Source organism: Podarcis melisellensis (genome assembly GCF_964234715.1).
Source record: "Podarcis melisellensis genome assembly, chromosome: 8".
Taxonomy (NCBI): Eukaryota; Metazoa; Chordata; class Lepidosauria; order Squamata; family Lacertidae; genus Podarcis; species Podarcis melisellensis.
In genome coordinates this window covers 74,320,796-74,335,949 of record NC_138540.1, presented here as the reverse complement: position 1 = coordinate 74,335,949, position 15,154 = coordinate 74,320,796, and the positions used below count along the sequence as shown (strand labels likewise).

Here is a 15,154-nt window from a genome sequence, read left to right as displayed (position 1 = left end):
GTAGTAGTCATATATTGGAAGTCGAAAGGAATCTGTTCCGGAAGTCGTTTTGAATTCCAAAAAGTTCTGAAACCAAAGCGTGGCTTCTGATTGGCTGCAGGAAGTTCCTGATTCCACCTTTGAAATATATCCATTGGATGTGCTTCCAGGGCAAGGAGAAAGCAGGGCTGAGCTGGCCAAGCATCCCTTGGATCTGGAACCAGTCTCACCGCCCACATGCCATAGCGTTGGGCTTGAGCTAAACCTGACTGAAGCACCAGCCAGGAATTGGGCCTGATCATCCTGCTTCCCCACACCCCCGCTACATATCCAGTGGAGATGTGGTAGGTGGATCACAAAACCCTGGAGGTGGACAGAGGACTATTGGATAGCACCTTTCATTATTGATTTCAGTGGGTCTGCTCAGAGTATAACTTCATTGGATTCAAGTAAGAACATATTGGGTGGACATTTCAGCTTGGCACAGTCTACAGCTTTGTGTTCAGGGGCTTGAGGGGCTTGAACTGACTGGAAGCAGATGCTTATGACCCCCCATAATACCTGCAACAATGCTGGCTATGGCTGCGGTCTTGGCCTTGGAGATGGAGCCAAATTTCACGCTAAAAAAGGTGCCACAAAGACCAATGCAAGAGATGGCTCCAGCGATCATCCCGAAGAACATGAAGGCTCGGGTAGCATGGACGTAATCTTTCAGGAAGGAAGGAAGAGAAAGGAAGAAGGAGGTTAAATGTCAACAGCCATTTTGTGCTTGAACTCACTGCACTTGAATCAAAACATTAATTCCTCCCCCCCCCCCCCAAAAAAGCATGGTGTGAATGTGTTATCCCTAGTCACACTGAATTTTCAGGGAGTTGGGGAACTGTCAGCTGCTGCCCCCCCCCAATTTACAGTTGAATACTACACCACTAGTACTCTGAGCAGAAGACAAAAAGCTTACCTCTCACATCCATCCCAAATGAACCGCAAGTTTCAACTAATACAATATTAACACAAGATCTCCAGAGGCCAGCGTAGCTCACTTCATTTTCCAGCCAGTAGTCTGAGCCGAGGGCAATGAGGAGCAGCAGAAGGCTGACGAAAGCACAAACCACGGCGCCAATCTGCAGGGCCTGCATGGTGCAAATGGTCAGATCTGTGACTGCTCAGGGTAACTGGGATGCCGAACCTGGGGAAGGGAGACACGCACATTATTCCACATAGGTTGCAGTTTATGTTTGGGTGTGCTTAAAATTTGCATATGTGACAAGAGGCGAAGATGTCCTCCAGCTGTACGTTTAATACTTCTCTGTTTCAGGTTCTCAGGGCGCAAGGTAAACAGAAAACAAACAAACTGTGCTGCCTTTCACCACCCTGTTCTCATAAGTGGTCCCTCCTCCCAAAATAATTCCCACCTTGATCCTCTGAAAACCGCTGAGCACCTTGGTGGACCACTTACAAATTTTACCTGCCTGTTGCTTAGCAACTGTAATATGCTTTGCCCTCTTGGTTTTTCCCAGCTCCTTCAAAAGCTTGATGGATAATGGCTTTGGAGATGGCATTCTCGTGGACTGCTCTAAAGCTGTGGCACTCCCTCCTGACAGGTGTGAGTCTCGCACCATCATTATATGGCTTTTGGTGAATTAAGACACACCTCTTTACCTTGGTCTTTGACACTGGAGGTGTATAAACGATTTTTAAATGATTTTTTTACAAAGAACATCAATACTTTATGAGTCTGCCTTCCTTCTAGAGGAGAGATCACTGATTTACTTTTTATTTTTGACAAAATAATAAGAAATAAATAAATATAAAAATGTGCACCCCGCCCCTGAGACCATTCCATTGTAACTATCCAACCTCCTAAAATATCTACACCTCCTGCGATGGTTTGACCCCTTTCCGTTTTAACAGGACAAATTCCACAAATACTTTCCATATCTCCTCAAAATCATTTACACATGTTAATTTATCATTAATAGCTACTATATATCCCACACCTCTTTATACCAATAAATTTGTGAGCAAGTCCTTCATAGCCTGTGAACCTTCCACCTCATCATAAATTGATAACTAGGCTACCTTTGGACTTTCAGTCAGCTTTAACCCAGTTCTGGTTTTTTTCAAATGTGCCTCTATAACCTGGATATTTCCCAACGGATTTTTTATTGTTAGCAAGACGTCATGTGCAAATAAACTTATTTTCTCTTTTCCATTATTACTTATTCCTTATATATTTCTAACTTCTCAAATTACATTGGCCAGAGTTTCAATGATCAATACAAATAAAATACAAAAATTGTCTTGTACCTTGGGCTAGTGTTATTTGTTCCGTTATACCATTGTTCACTACGAGATATGCCTTGTTCCTCAAGTATAATTGATTTATTAATCCCTTAAATCATTCTCCAAATCCTAAACTTTCTATAATCATTTTACCACAGGTTATTCTACACAGTCAAATGCCTTACAAATACCCAATGCTACTATACCAGCTTTCAACTTATTTCTTATTATATCTATTTTATTCAGCGCTTTTCCTATTAAACTAGACGTCTGTCTTCTTGCTACAAAGCTGTATTGGTTTTTATTTATATATTTATACATAAAATTATTCATCCTTTTTGACATTATTGCAGTCAATATTTTAGCATCTTAGTTTATTAGGGAAATCGGTCTATACAATCCTGGGTCCTTCATATCTTTTCCTGGTTTTGGAATATAGATAATTATTGATTGTTCCCATGATAGAGGGATCCTCTCACTCTCTATTACTGAATTATTTAATATTTTTAATTTAGGAACCAATATATTTTTAAATACCTTAGAATATTCTGTTCCCATTCCATCTGCTCCTGGGGCTTTCCCCCCTTTTAGTTTACCTATAACTTCTTCTATTTCTTTTTCTGAAATTGGTTGTTCCATAACCTCTCTATCTCTACTTTCTAGGTTTATCTTCCAATTTCCATATTTGTAATTTTTAGGCATTACTTTTTTTAAACAAAGATATAATCAATCCTTGAATAGATCTTATGCATTGGTGAGAAAAAAGAAAATTTCTTCTTGTCCCCCCCCCCCCATCACTCTCAATTTTAGCTAATCCTGTAGCATTATTACATCTTTCCTCTGGGGTAGGATTTTACTTATCCAATACCATATTGAAATCTCCTGCTATGATCACATAGCTTTTTTGAATGTCCTCCATTTTCTTAAACACTTTATCAAAAAATTCAACCTGATTTTCATTAGGAGCTTAAATATTAATCATAGTGTATTCTTCCACTGCCACTGTTCCCTGGATTATAACGTCTCTTCCCTCAGGATCTTTCTTCATCTTTACTATACTAAACCCACATCTCTTTGAAATTATAGTTGCTACCCCTCTTGATTTTATACCTCTCAGTTTGAGTTCATTAACCCCCTCTTTTGTATGATGCATGTCATGTAAAAATATTATATCTGCTTGATCTTTATTCAGTAATGTTTCTATCCTCCTTTTCATACTCTACCCCAGTCCTTTAACGTTTAAAATTGAAATCCTTATTTCGTTATCCAAGAGTTAAATGTAATTCTTAATTTCTGGTCTCGTGTCTTAGGATACTTATCTAACCCATTCCCCATCCCAATCGAACCCCTCTCCATCTCTTCCATAACCATACATTCCAATTTATCTTTCCCACTATTTTTCTGAGGTATTTCACCTCTCCCATTGTCCTAATTGTCCTCTCAAAGGGGGGGGGGAGAGGTTCCTCTGATCACAGAGCCACAGCAGAACTTCTCAGTGATCAGTGGCATTTTCTAACATGAGTAGGCTAAGTAACCAGGTGAAGGCAACCAGGATAAGCCCCTCTTCCAGGCAACACATTACTTACCCCTCGTCAGATCTCCGGAGAGATGTTCCTGCACACTGAAAGTCTCCAGCTCACAGATCAGTCCTTCAGCATTAGCAAGTGGAGATGAAGTAACCTGCCTGGATGACTGTTACATTCATAGTTCAACGTCAAGGCAAAAAGAGGGGAAACGAACAAAGGTTAATTGTACCTTCAGATAAGCAGACTACTTTTCAAATACACTCACGTTACTTCCCTGTGCAGGCAAGCAAAGAGCATGATGGGAGAAATGTGGCTCAGAAAGAGTGCCAAAGAGATGCCGCTGTCTGTTCCTGTTTTGTGCAGTGAATAAAGGTAAAGGTAAAGGGACCCCTGTCCATTAGGTTCAGTCGTGACCAACTCTGGGGTTGCGGCACTCATCTCACTTTATTGGCCCAGGGAGCTGGCGTTTGTCCGCAGACAGCTTCTGGATCATATGGCCAGCATGACTAAGCCGCTTCTGGTGAACCAGAGCAGCGCATGGAAACGCCGTTTACCTTCCCGCCGGAGCGGTACCTATTTATCTATTTGCACTTTGATGTGCTTTTGAACTGCTAGGTTGGCAGGAGCAGGGACCGAACAACAGGAGCTCACCCCGTCGTGGGGATTCGAACCGCCGACCTTCTGCTCGGCAAGTCCTAGGCTCTGTGGTTTAACCCACAGCGCCACCCACGTCCCATGCAGTGAATTAGGGACAATTCTGCAAGGGATTCCCACTGGGTGGTTCTGATGTTGAGAACCTTATACCAACCGCCCTCTATGCAAGCATGCATGGTCGTTCATGCCTTGAATGTGTGGAAACGGAGAGCTCCCTGTAAATCCAAAGGCACATTTCTGTCTTTGTAATGAGGTTGGCCTTTTAGACTTGGGAATCTGTGTGCTTGTGTTAAAAATATTCTTTATTAAAACCACAAGCTGTGAGACAAACAGGAGAATCACAATAGTCATGTGCACATACAGAACATACAGAATTTGAAGGCCAAAGACTCGAAGCAAATAATGCAATTCATAGATAATCCCTTTCTGCTTGATTCATAAAAGGTGCCCATCTTACTCATTCCTTACCTTTTTATTATAATTTTATTTGCATCCTTACAAACAATTCAAAAGGAACATGTAAAAAATGCAAAAGGAGTAGAAAAAGAAATTACAAATGACTGGTAACAAACAACAACAACAACAACAAAACCACCCCCACATATAGGTTTCCCTTCCCCTCCTTCCCTGGTTTCTTTTGTTTTCCACATCTGCATATTCTAAGCAAAAATCTACTCTTCATCTCCTGCTTTCCCTTACACCGCTGAATTTATTCAAGACCTGGTAATCTATTCGCATATACCGTATTTCTCGCTCTATAAGATGCACCAGACCATAACACGGATCTAGTTTTTGGAGGAGAAAAACAAGAAAAAAAATATTCTGAATCCTAGAAGCCAGAACAGCAAGAGGGATCACTGCGCACCGTGTGAAGCCTCTTCAGGGCAGAAGAAGAAGAAGAGTTTGGATTTGATATCCCGCCTTTCACTCCTCTTCAGGAGTCTCAAAGTGGCTAACATTCTCCTTTCCCTTCCTCCCCCACAACAAACACTCTGTGAGGTGAGTGGGGCTGAGAGACTTCAGAGAAGTGTGACTGGCCCAAGGTCACCCAGCAGCTGCATGTGGAGGAGCGGAGACGCGAACCCGGTTCCCCAGATTACGAGACTACCGCTCTTAACCACTACACCACACTGGATGAAGGCTCCCCCTGCCCTGAAGAGGCTTGGCACAGCTAAGCCAGAAGGTAGAACAGCAAGAGGGAGCACTGCACAGCGATCCCTCTTGCTGTTCTGGCTTCTGGGATAGCTGCACAGCCTGCATTTGCTCCATAAGACGCACACACATTTCCCCTTACTTTTTAGGAGGGAAAAAGTGCGTCTTATAGAGCGAAAAATACGGTATATAGTGATTTTTTTAAAAAATACTCAACATTTTCCAGTCCTTTTTATATTCCCGACCATCTTGTTCTCGTATCTTACTAGTCAGACCCACTAACTCTGCATATTCCAGCATCTTTAAATGTCATTTCTAGTCAGTACATGGTTTGTTCTTCATTTTTGTGCAAGCAAAATTCGAGCTGTTGTAGTGGCACATGAACAGATTTTTTTTGGGGGGGGGGAGCCCTTCTGTTGCTACCATTCCCAAAAAAAGGCTTCTGGTTTCTTGGGAAATGTTCTTTTATTTTTATTTTTTAATTCGTTATACATCATTTCCCAGAATTCCTTAATAACTTTGCACAGCCAACCCATGTGGTAATATGACCCTTCTACCTCTTTATACTCCCAGCTCCAAACATTTTCACTAATCTGCTTGGCATTAAATACCATCTGTGGAGCATTTTCACGAGGTTTTCCTTCAGTAAATAACATGCAGTGTATTTCAGGTCTGTTTCCCATAATTTCTCCCAGAATGCAAATTCAATTATTTTGTCCCACATCCCTTGCCCAATTAATCGTACTGGGTTTCACAAATTCACCTTTCTTTTCCCATTCTAGCAGCTGCCTGTACATTTTAGGCAATGTTTTCTCTTTAGTTCATAAAAGTTCCCTTTCAAACTGGGAACTCTGGTCTGCAAACCCAATTTTTTGTCCATCTTAAGCAGTTCATTAAGTTGGTGAATCTGGTCAATCCACCACTTGATTCTTTATCTCTTCCAATTTTTTTTTTCATTCTGCACTCCTGTTCTCTTAAATCTAAGAGATCTCTGTAGGTTATTCACTGATGGTCCATGTTCATTCTGTTCCTTGATATCACATCCATTGGGGATAGCCACAAGGGTGATTTTCTTTCTAATCAGTTTTTTATGTTTTTTCCCAAACTCTGTGCAGGTTTTTTCTAATCACATGGTTTGAAAAGTTTTTACATATTTTCACTTTCTCATACCAGAGACTGGTATGCCATCCATACTTAATATCATGCCCTTCCAAGTCTAATAATTGAATATCTTTGAGTTAAATCCATTCCTTTAGCCAGCACATTCATTTAACCCAACCACTGAAGGAATAATATAATAATATAATAATAATTTATAATATAATATAATAATTTATAATAATATAATTTTCCCCTTCATGGATCACTGCCTTGCCGTGGCGAAGGGGCTTGAATAACTCAGAGAAGCTATGAACTATGCCAAGCAGGGCACCCAAGATGAACAGGTCATAGTGGAGAGTTTTGACCAAACATGATCCACCTGGAGGAGGAACCGGCAAGCTACTCCAGTATCCCTGCCAAGAAAACTCCATGGACAAAGACAACAGGCATATAAAAGTTATGACGCTGGAAGATGAGCCCCTCAGGTTGGAAGGTGTCCAACATGCTACTGGATAAGAGCGGAGGGCAAGTACAAGTAGATCCAGAGCTGATGAAGTGGCTGGGCCAAAGCCGAAAGGATGCTCAGTTGCGGATATGCATGGAAGCGAAAGGAAAGTCCAATGCTGTAAAGAAAAATATTGCATAGGAACCTGGAATGTAAGAACCATGAACCTGGGTAAGTTGGATGTGGTCAAAAATGAGATGGCAAGAATAAATATTGACATCCTGGAAATCAGTGAACTGAAATGGACGGGAATAGGTGAATTCAGTTTGGATGACTATCATATCTACTACTGTGGGCAAGAAACCCGTAAAAGAAATGGAGTGGCCCTCATAGTCAACAAAAGAGTGCCGAAAGCTGTACTGGGATGCAATCTCAAAAATGATAGAATGATCTTGATACAAATCCAAGGCAGACCTTTTAACATCACAGTAATCCAAGTTTATGCACCAACTACTGGTGCTGAAGAAACTGAAATTGACAAATTCTATGAAGACTTACAAGACCTTATAGAAGTGACACCAAAGAAGGATGTTCTCATTATAGGGAATTGGAATGCTAAAGTAGGGAATCAAGAGATAAAAGGAACAACTGGCAAGTTTGGCCTTGGAGATCAAAACGAAGCAGGGCAAAGGCTATTAGAGTTCTGTCAAGAGAACAAGCTGGTCATCACAAACACGCTTTTCCAACAACACAAGAGACGACTCTACACATGGACATCACCAGATGGGCAACATCGAAATCAGATTGATTATATTCTCTGCAGTCAAAGATGGAGAAGCTCTATACAGTCAGCAAAAACAAGACCTGGAGCTGACTGTGGTTCAGATCATCAGCTTCTTATAGCAAAATTCAAGCTTAAAATGAAGAAAGTAGGAAAAATCACTGGGCCGGTAAGATACAATCTAAACCAAATCCCTTATGAATACACAGTGGAAGTGAGGAACAGGTTTAAGGATTTAGATTTGCTGGACAGAGTGCCTGAAGAACTATGGGTGGAAGCTCGCAACATTATACAGGAGGCAGCAACTAAAACCATCTCAATGAAAAGGAAATGCAAGAAAGCAAAGTGGCTGTCCAACAAGGCCTTACAAATAGCGGGGGAGAGAAGGAAGCAAAATGTGAGAGAGATAGTGAAAGATACAGGAAATTGAATGCAGATTTCCAAAAAATAGCAAGGAGAGACAAGAAAGCCTTCTTAAACGAGCAGCGCAAAGAAATAGAGGAAAACAACAGAATGGGAAGAACCAGAGATCTGTTCAAGAAAATTGGAGATATGAAAGGAACATTTTGTACAAAGATTACCATGATAAAGGACAAAAGTGGTAAGGACCTAACAGAAGTAGAAGACATCAAGAAGAGGTGGCAAGAATACACAGAGGAATTATACCAGAAAGATATGGATGTCTCGTACACCCCAGGTAGTGTGATTGCTGACCTTGAGCCAGACATCCTGGAGAGTGAAGTCAAATGGGCCTTAGAAAGCACTGCAAATAACAAGGCCAGTGGAAGTGATGGTATTCCAGCTGAACTATTTAAAATTTTAAAAGATGATGCTGTTAAGGTGCTACACTCAATATGCCAGCAAGTTTGGAAAACTCAGCAGTGGCCAGAGGATTGGAGAAGATCAGTCTACATCCCAATCCCAAAGAAGGGCAGTGCCAAAGAATGCTCCAACTACCGCACAATTGCACTCATTTCACACGCTAGCAAGGTTATGCTTAAAATTCTACAAGGAAGGCTCAAGCAGTATGTGAACCGAGAACTCCCAGAAGTGCAAGCTGGATTTAGAAGAGGCAGAGGAACCAGAGACCAAATTGCAAACATGCGCTGGATTATGGAGAAAGCTAGAGAGTTCCAGAAAGACATCTACTTCTGCTTCATTGACTATGCAAAAGCCTTTGACTGTGTCAACCACAGCAAACTATGGCAAGTTCTTAAAGAAATGGGAGTGCCTGATCACCTCATCTGTCTCCTGAGAAATCTCTATGTGGGACCAGAAGCTACAGTTAGAACTGGATATGGAACAACTGATTGGTTCAAAATTGGGAAAGGAGTACGACAAGGCTGTATATTGTCTCCCTGCTTATTTAACTTATATGCAGAATACATCATGCGAAAGGCTGGGCTGGATGAATCCGAAGCCGGAATTAAGATTGCCGGAAGAAATATCAACAACCTCAGATATGCAGATGACACAACCTTGATGGCAGAAAGTGGGGAGGAATTAAAGAACCTTTTATTGAGGGTGAAAGAGGAGAGCGCAAAATATGGTCTGAAGCTCAACATCAAAAAAACGAAGATCATGGCCACTGGTCCCATCACCTCCTGGCAAATAGAAGGGGAAGAAATGGAGGCAATAAGAGATTTTACTTTATTGGGCTCCATGATCACTGCAGATGGTGACAGCAGTCACGAAATTAAAAGACGCCTGCTTCTTTGGAGAAAAGCAATGACAAACCTAGACAGCATCTTAAAAAGTAGAGACATCACCTTGCCAACAAATGCCCGTATAGTAAAAGCTATGGTTTTCCCAGTAGTGATGTATGGAAGTGAGAGCTGGACCATAAAAAAGGCTGATCACCGAAGAATTGATGCTTTTTAATTATGGTGCTGGAGGAGACTCTTGAGAGTCCCATGGACTGCAAGAAGATCAAACGTATCCATTCTTAAGGAAATCAGCCCTGAGTGCTCACTGGAAGGACAGATTGTGAAGCTGAGGCTCCAATACTTTGGCCACCTCATGAGAAGAGAAGACTCCCTGGAAAAGACCCTGATGTTGGGAAAGATGGAGGGCACAAGGAGAAGGGGACGACAGAGGATGAGATGGTTGGATGGTGTTCTTGAAGCTACCAGCATGAGTTTGATCAAACTGCGGGAGGCAGTGGAGGACAGAAGTGCCTGGTGTGCTCTGGTCCATGGGGTCACGAAGAGTCAGACACGACTAAATGACTAAACAACAACAAACAACAACAATATAATAATTTATTATTTGTACCCCACCCATCTGGCTGGGTTTCCCCAGCCACTCTGGGCGGCTTCCACAGAAACCAAAAATACACTAAAATGTCACATATTAAAAACTTCCCTGAACACGGCTGCCTTAAGATGTCTTCTGAATGTCAGATAGTTGTTTATCACTTTGACATCTGATGGGACAGCATTCCACAGGGCGGGCGCCACTACCGAGAAGGCCCTCTGCCTGGTTCCCTGTAGCTTTGCTTCTCACAATGAGGGAACCGCCAGAAGGCCCTCAGCGCTGGACCTCAGCGTCTGGGCAGAACGATGGGGGTGGAAACGCTCCTTCCGGTATACTGGGCTGAGGCCATTTAGGGCTTTAAAGGTCAACACCAACACTTTGAATTGTGCTCGGAAACGTACTGGGAGCCAATGTAGGTCTTTCAAGTGTTATGTGGTCAAGTGTTATGTGGTCTTGGCGGCTGCCCCCAGTCACATAGAGCGCATTGCAGTAGTCCAAGCAGGAGATAACCAGAGCATGCACCACTCTGGCGAGACAGTCCACGGCAGGTAGGGTCTCAGCCTGCGTATCAGGTGGAGTTGGTAGACAGCTGCCCTGGATACAGAATTAACCTGCACCTCCATGGACAGCTGTGAGTCCAAAATGACTCCCAGGCTGCGCACCTGGTCCTTCAAGGGCACAGTTACCCCATTCAGGACCAGGGAGTCCTCCATACCCGCCCACCCCCTGTCCCCCAAAAACATAATACAAAAACAAAAAATAATAATATTGCTTGGCCAATGGACAAGGATGATGGGAGTTGTAGCTGTTAATGGAGAAATCTGAGGGCTCCCTTGGACAAAAAACAAGGACACCAGCCAGGAATACCAGAGCAAAACAGTAGCCACTAGTCTTAGTCTTTATTGAATACTGTCATGACAGGACTCCCACCTGCCACAAGGTGGAACAAGAAGGAAGCCCCAAACAAAAGAGCCCCCAAACTTTTATTAGCTGCTAATCCCCATGTTACAGCCCCCCAAACTACATCACTCATACATCACGGTTACATCATGAAAGGGGAGGTCTGGTGGCAGTAATCCTGGACCCTGCCCCATGGTTCTCCTTGCCCTCCACCAAACACCCATCAAGTGTAACAAAAAAAGATATTTACATTTCCCTGTTTCCCAGCCAAGTTAATCACACCCTTGTCTTCATCTGGGTTTGTTATTTCTGGAATGGCTACCTGTCTGGCACTCAGTTATCAGGATGCCAGGAATTATCACTCAGGCAGAGGGGCTGCTGAGTAGCTGAGCTCACATGTCTATGTGAATTTCTGAAGTTTTTCCAGTGAGCCAGTACATAGATACATTTATCAGTGAATTGTTACATTTGGTATCGTGCAGCAAAGGCCCTTTGAATAGATAGGAAGAAACTGTGATGAAGTGTTTTGTGGGGACAAATCACAAAAGTCACAAAAGCGATTGTGCTGATTTTGGTAGTGGGCTGCATGTGCATGATATCTGCTGGAGGGGCAACCCCCCCCAACCTATACATAAATTCCTGCCACATAGCACAACAACGTTTGGAGGGCATTAAGTTGGCAAGTTCAGTATTCTGTTAACAGTTTCCAATTTGTTGTGAATTTGCTATTCCTTAACCCCATTGCTATTGTATAATGTATTAGCTTCATCACAAAAGTATAGTCATTTCCTCCAGGTCCAGCTTGCCCCGGTGTAAACTATGTCTGTGACCCAGTACATTGACATAGCTCCTCTGAAATTGTAGCACACTCTTTTTCTCATGCTGACCTAGCAGTATGTGTCAGTTTGCATTTCTTGGTACAGAAAGGGTTGATCTGATCTTTCCTATTCCAATTCATTCAAGAGGGTTCTCAAAGCTTCTCTGTGTGAAAGAAACTGGTGTAAGCTGGAAATTTCTAGCTGATATGTAAGTTTCTATTCTGCCTAGAAGCAAGCAGAAGGTTTATGATATTTGAGTCATTCCTTCAGAGAAGCTGAGTACAGCTGGCTTAAACTGGTTTTGTTCTCTCTTTTTCTCAAGGTCATGCTGGCTATAATCATAAGGCCAGAAGGAGCCTCGGTTTCACTTTCTGTCTCTCTTTCCTTTTGGTGTAAATAGGTAAACCCCTGACAGTTAAGTCCAGTCACAGATGACTCTGGGATTGCGGCTCTCATCTCGCTTTACAGGCCGAGGGATTTGTCTACAGACAGTTTTTCCAGGTCATGTGGCCAGCCATGACTAAGCCACTTCTGTGGCAATGGAACACCAAAACCAGAACAGAGCATGGAAACGCAGTTTACCTTCCTGCCGGAGTGGTACCTATTTATCTACTTGCACTTTTTGATGTGCTTTTGAACTACTAGGTTGGCAGGAGCTGGGACTGAACAATGGGAGCTCACCCCGTCGCGGGGATTCAAACCGCTGACCTTCTGATCGGCAAGCCCAAGAGGCTCAGTGGTTTAGACCACAGTGCCACCCACATCCTTTTGGTGTAGTGTTCTGTATATAGTATGCTTAGTGTTACAGTTCTAGTTTTATTATAAGTTATTGTAAGTTTAAATTAAGTCTGCTGCAACTGGATTTCTTATGGACAGTGCCAATCCTGAATGTATTGGATTTGTGACCGTTATGCTCATTTGCCTTCTGTAGCAGTAAAGCTCTGCTGGATGAAATCTTAATTGCCTCTGGTCTCTTTATCAGGAACCCTGCAATGTGTTTAAGTTTTTACTCTGCTACGTATACATTGGAATGTGCTCTGGATAAATATCAGCAGAATGCATGTCAGTATGTCAGGGTTTGTGCTCAAATGATCCCAGCCACGCCTGCTTGGTTGGTAGCAGAATAGAATAGCTTGCAAGATGATGTGTAATTCAAAACAACAACAACCTCAGACTCAGTAAACTCTATTAGTAAAGGTTTACTGACGACATAACATGAGCTTGGTGGTACAATTCCAGCTCCCTGGAAGGTAAAAGTCTCTCAAAAATCCGGTTGCTGCACAATTTAACAGAAAAAATGAAACTTAAACACCTATGTACACTTAGCAAGTAAAAATCAGCACAGAATGAGAGGAAAAGAACAGGAAAGAGTAGAATAACACAAGACTCCTTTTGGACATCCCTGAAAGCACTTTGTCTTTGGGTAAGAGATAACACACTGAGATTGTCCCAGCAGCATTTCTCTGTTCCCTTGATAACTTTCCTCATGCACAGAACACCCTAGAAACTTCTGTTTAATTATATAAGCACACTAGAAACATCTGTAGCTTCTGTGCCTTAGAAACGCCATCAAACCTGATCCCTTGCACAGTATTCAGGCGAAAAGCCAGCCCACCTGTCAGGAGAGAAAAGGAGCTGGTTAGGGCAGACGTTCGAGGAGAATAAAACACTATCTGAAATATCCAAATCACTGACCCAAGCATTACCTGCACATCAGTGGGATCATGCCTGGATCGTCAAAGCCCTGCCATTCTAACGGGCACAGATGTTTTCTGTTCCACAGAACTACATTGTGCATTTTGGATTGACATCCAATACCCCTTTTTAATGTGTTGCGGGGAGGGGAGATATTGGGTTGTTTTAGTTCTCGTTTTGATTATGTATTCTGTGGTTTTATATTGTGATTTTATCTTGTGAAGCACCCTGAGACCCGCAGGTATAGGGCAGTGTGGCGATCACCAGACATTTCACGGTCCCCAGACATTTCACGGTCTATTGACCCTGTGCCACCACTGCATTGGCGTTCTTCGCTGCCACCAGCCCGCTTCTCACAGGGACAAACGGAGTCCAGACAGTTGTTAACATAAACAAATAATCAAGTTTATTTTTAAATGCAGGAACAAGCGTATGGTTTCCGTTTATTTCTCTTGACAGTTTCTTAAATCTTAGTTCCTAACAACTTCAAACTGAATTATTCCCAACTATCTATCTGACTCCACCTAACAATTCCTCTCACTCTCTCACAATACAACTCTACCAACCCTCTCCTAATCCACCCTCTTCCATCTCCAACACCCAAGCCTCAACTCCCAACTGACAAACCTCAACTGCTTTTCAAAACCTCCCACTCTATCTTTTACTCCCCCTTCCATTCTCACTAGCCAATCACATCACATCCATTTTAACCCTTTCCTTGACCCATCCTAGGAGGCAAATGCCACAGGCAGCATACAAATTTTATTATTGTTACTATTATTAATAATAATAATAATAATTTTGAAACTTCTACAAGAGACTCCTCTTCCAAGACATGCCTCCATCTTTTTTCATAGGTTTTCAAATAGATGCACTGTGGGGTAATGCAAACAAAATCTGGAATGAGCTTTTAGTTTTGGAATGAAACCAATTTATCAATAAGTGCTTTGGAGTAAAAGAATAGATTGGGATTGCCTGTGGATAAACCAAGTACTCTGCCTCCATGCATTCTAGAATATAATATCATTTGTACTCAGCCAAAGCCTCTGGGACAGTTTGTAAGGAATAAGGGCAGTGAATTCTAAATTGCTGAAGTTTGGTACAAATGTATTTCTGTAGTCCGGAGGTCCTGCCGACACACTTAGGTCAAACTTGATTTAGATGTTTTTCCTGCCCTTCGAGCTGAATCTGGGAAAACCTGATTTCTTCAGAGTGATGGTAAGAAGGAAGAAAGACATTTCTGAATGTGTTTCAATGCAAAACATACAGAAGTAATCCATGCTTTCAGAAAAGAAGCACACCCAGGGGATTGGTTCACATTCTGCCCTCTTCCTCTTTTGCTGAGAGTGGAATTGTGAGTATGGCATGTCACATTCAGAAACTGTCCAATATGTGAACATCCACCTGCCGCCAAAGTGGCACACTGCCAGGGACACAAGTACATGATGGTGCTAAACATGTAGATCAGCCCCAAACTGTTCGCTAATGAAAGAATGCAGCTGGCAACTCCATGTGAAGGTAAAGACATCAGTGGCATAGCGTGGGTTGTCAGCACCCGGGGCAA

At 42.4% G+C, this 15,154-nt stretch overlaps 1 protein-coding gene across 4 annotated transcripts in view; it reads right to left on the bottom strand.

The window, feature by feature from the left end:
• LOC309375326 (protein NKG7-like) overlaps positions 1-15,154 on the bottom strand; it is a 56,659-nt gene that overhangs the window by 36,620 nt on the left and 4,885 nt on the right. The window contains exons 1-3 of one of the 4 annotated variants that reach the window (XM_081921019.1): positions 3,849-4,090; positions 938-1,165; positions 541-687 (exon numbers count right to left, since the gene is read on the bottom strand). In XM_081921019.1, coding sequence (XP_081777145.1) covers positions 541-687; positions 938-1,115 — 325 coding nt within the window. In that variant the 5' untranslated portion in view covers positions 1,116-1,165; positions 3,849-4,090. Of the gene's footprint in view, positions 1-540; positions 688-937; positions 1,166-3,848; positions 4,108-12,521; positions 13,511-15,154 lie in introns of those variants that run through there. The other 3 variants (XM_081921020.1, XM_081921021.1, XM_081921018.1) reach the window with 3 other exon arrangements.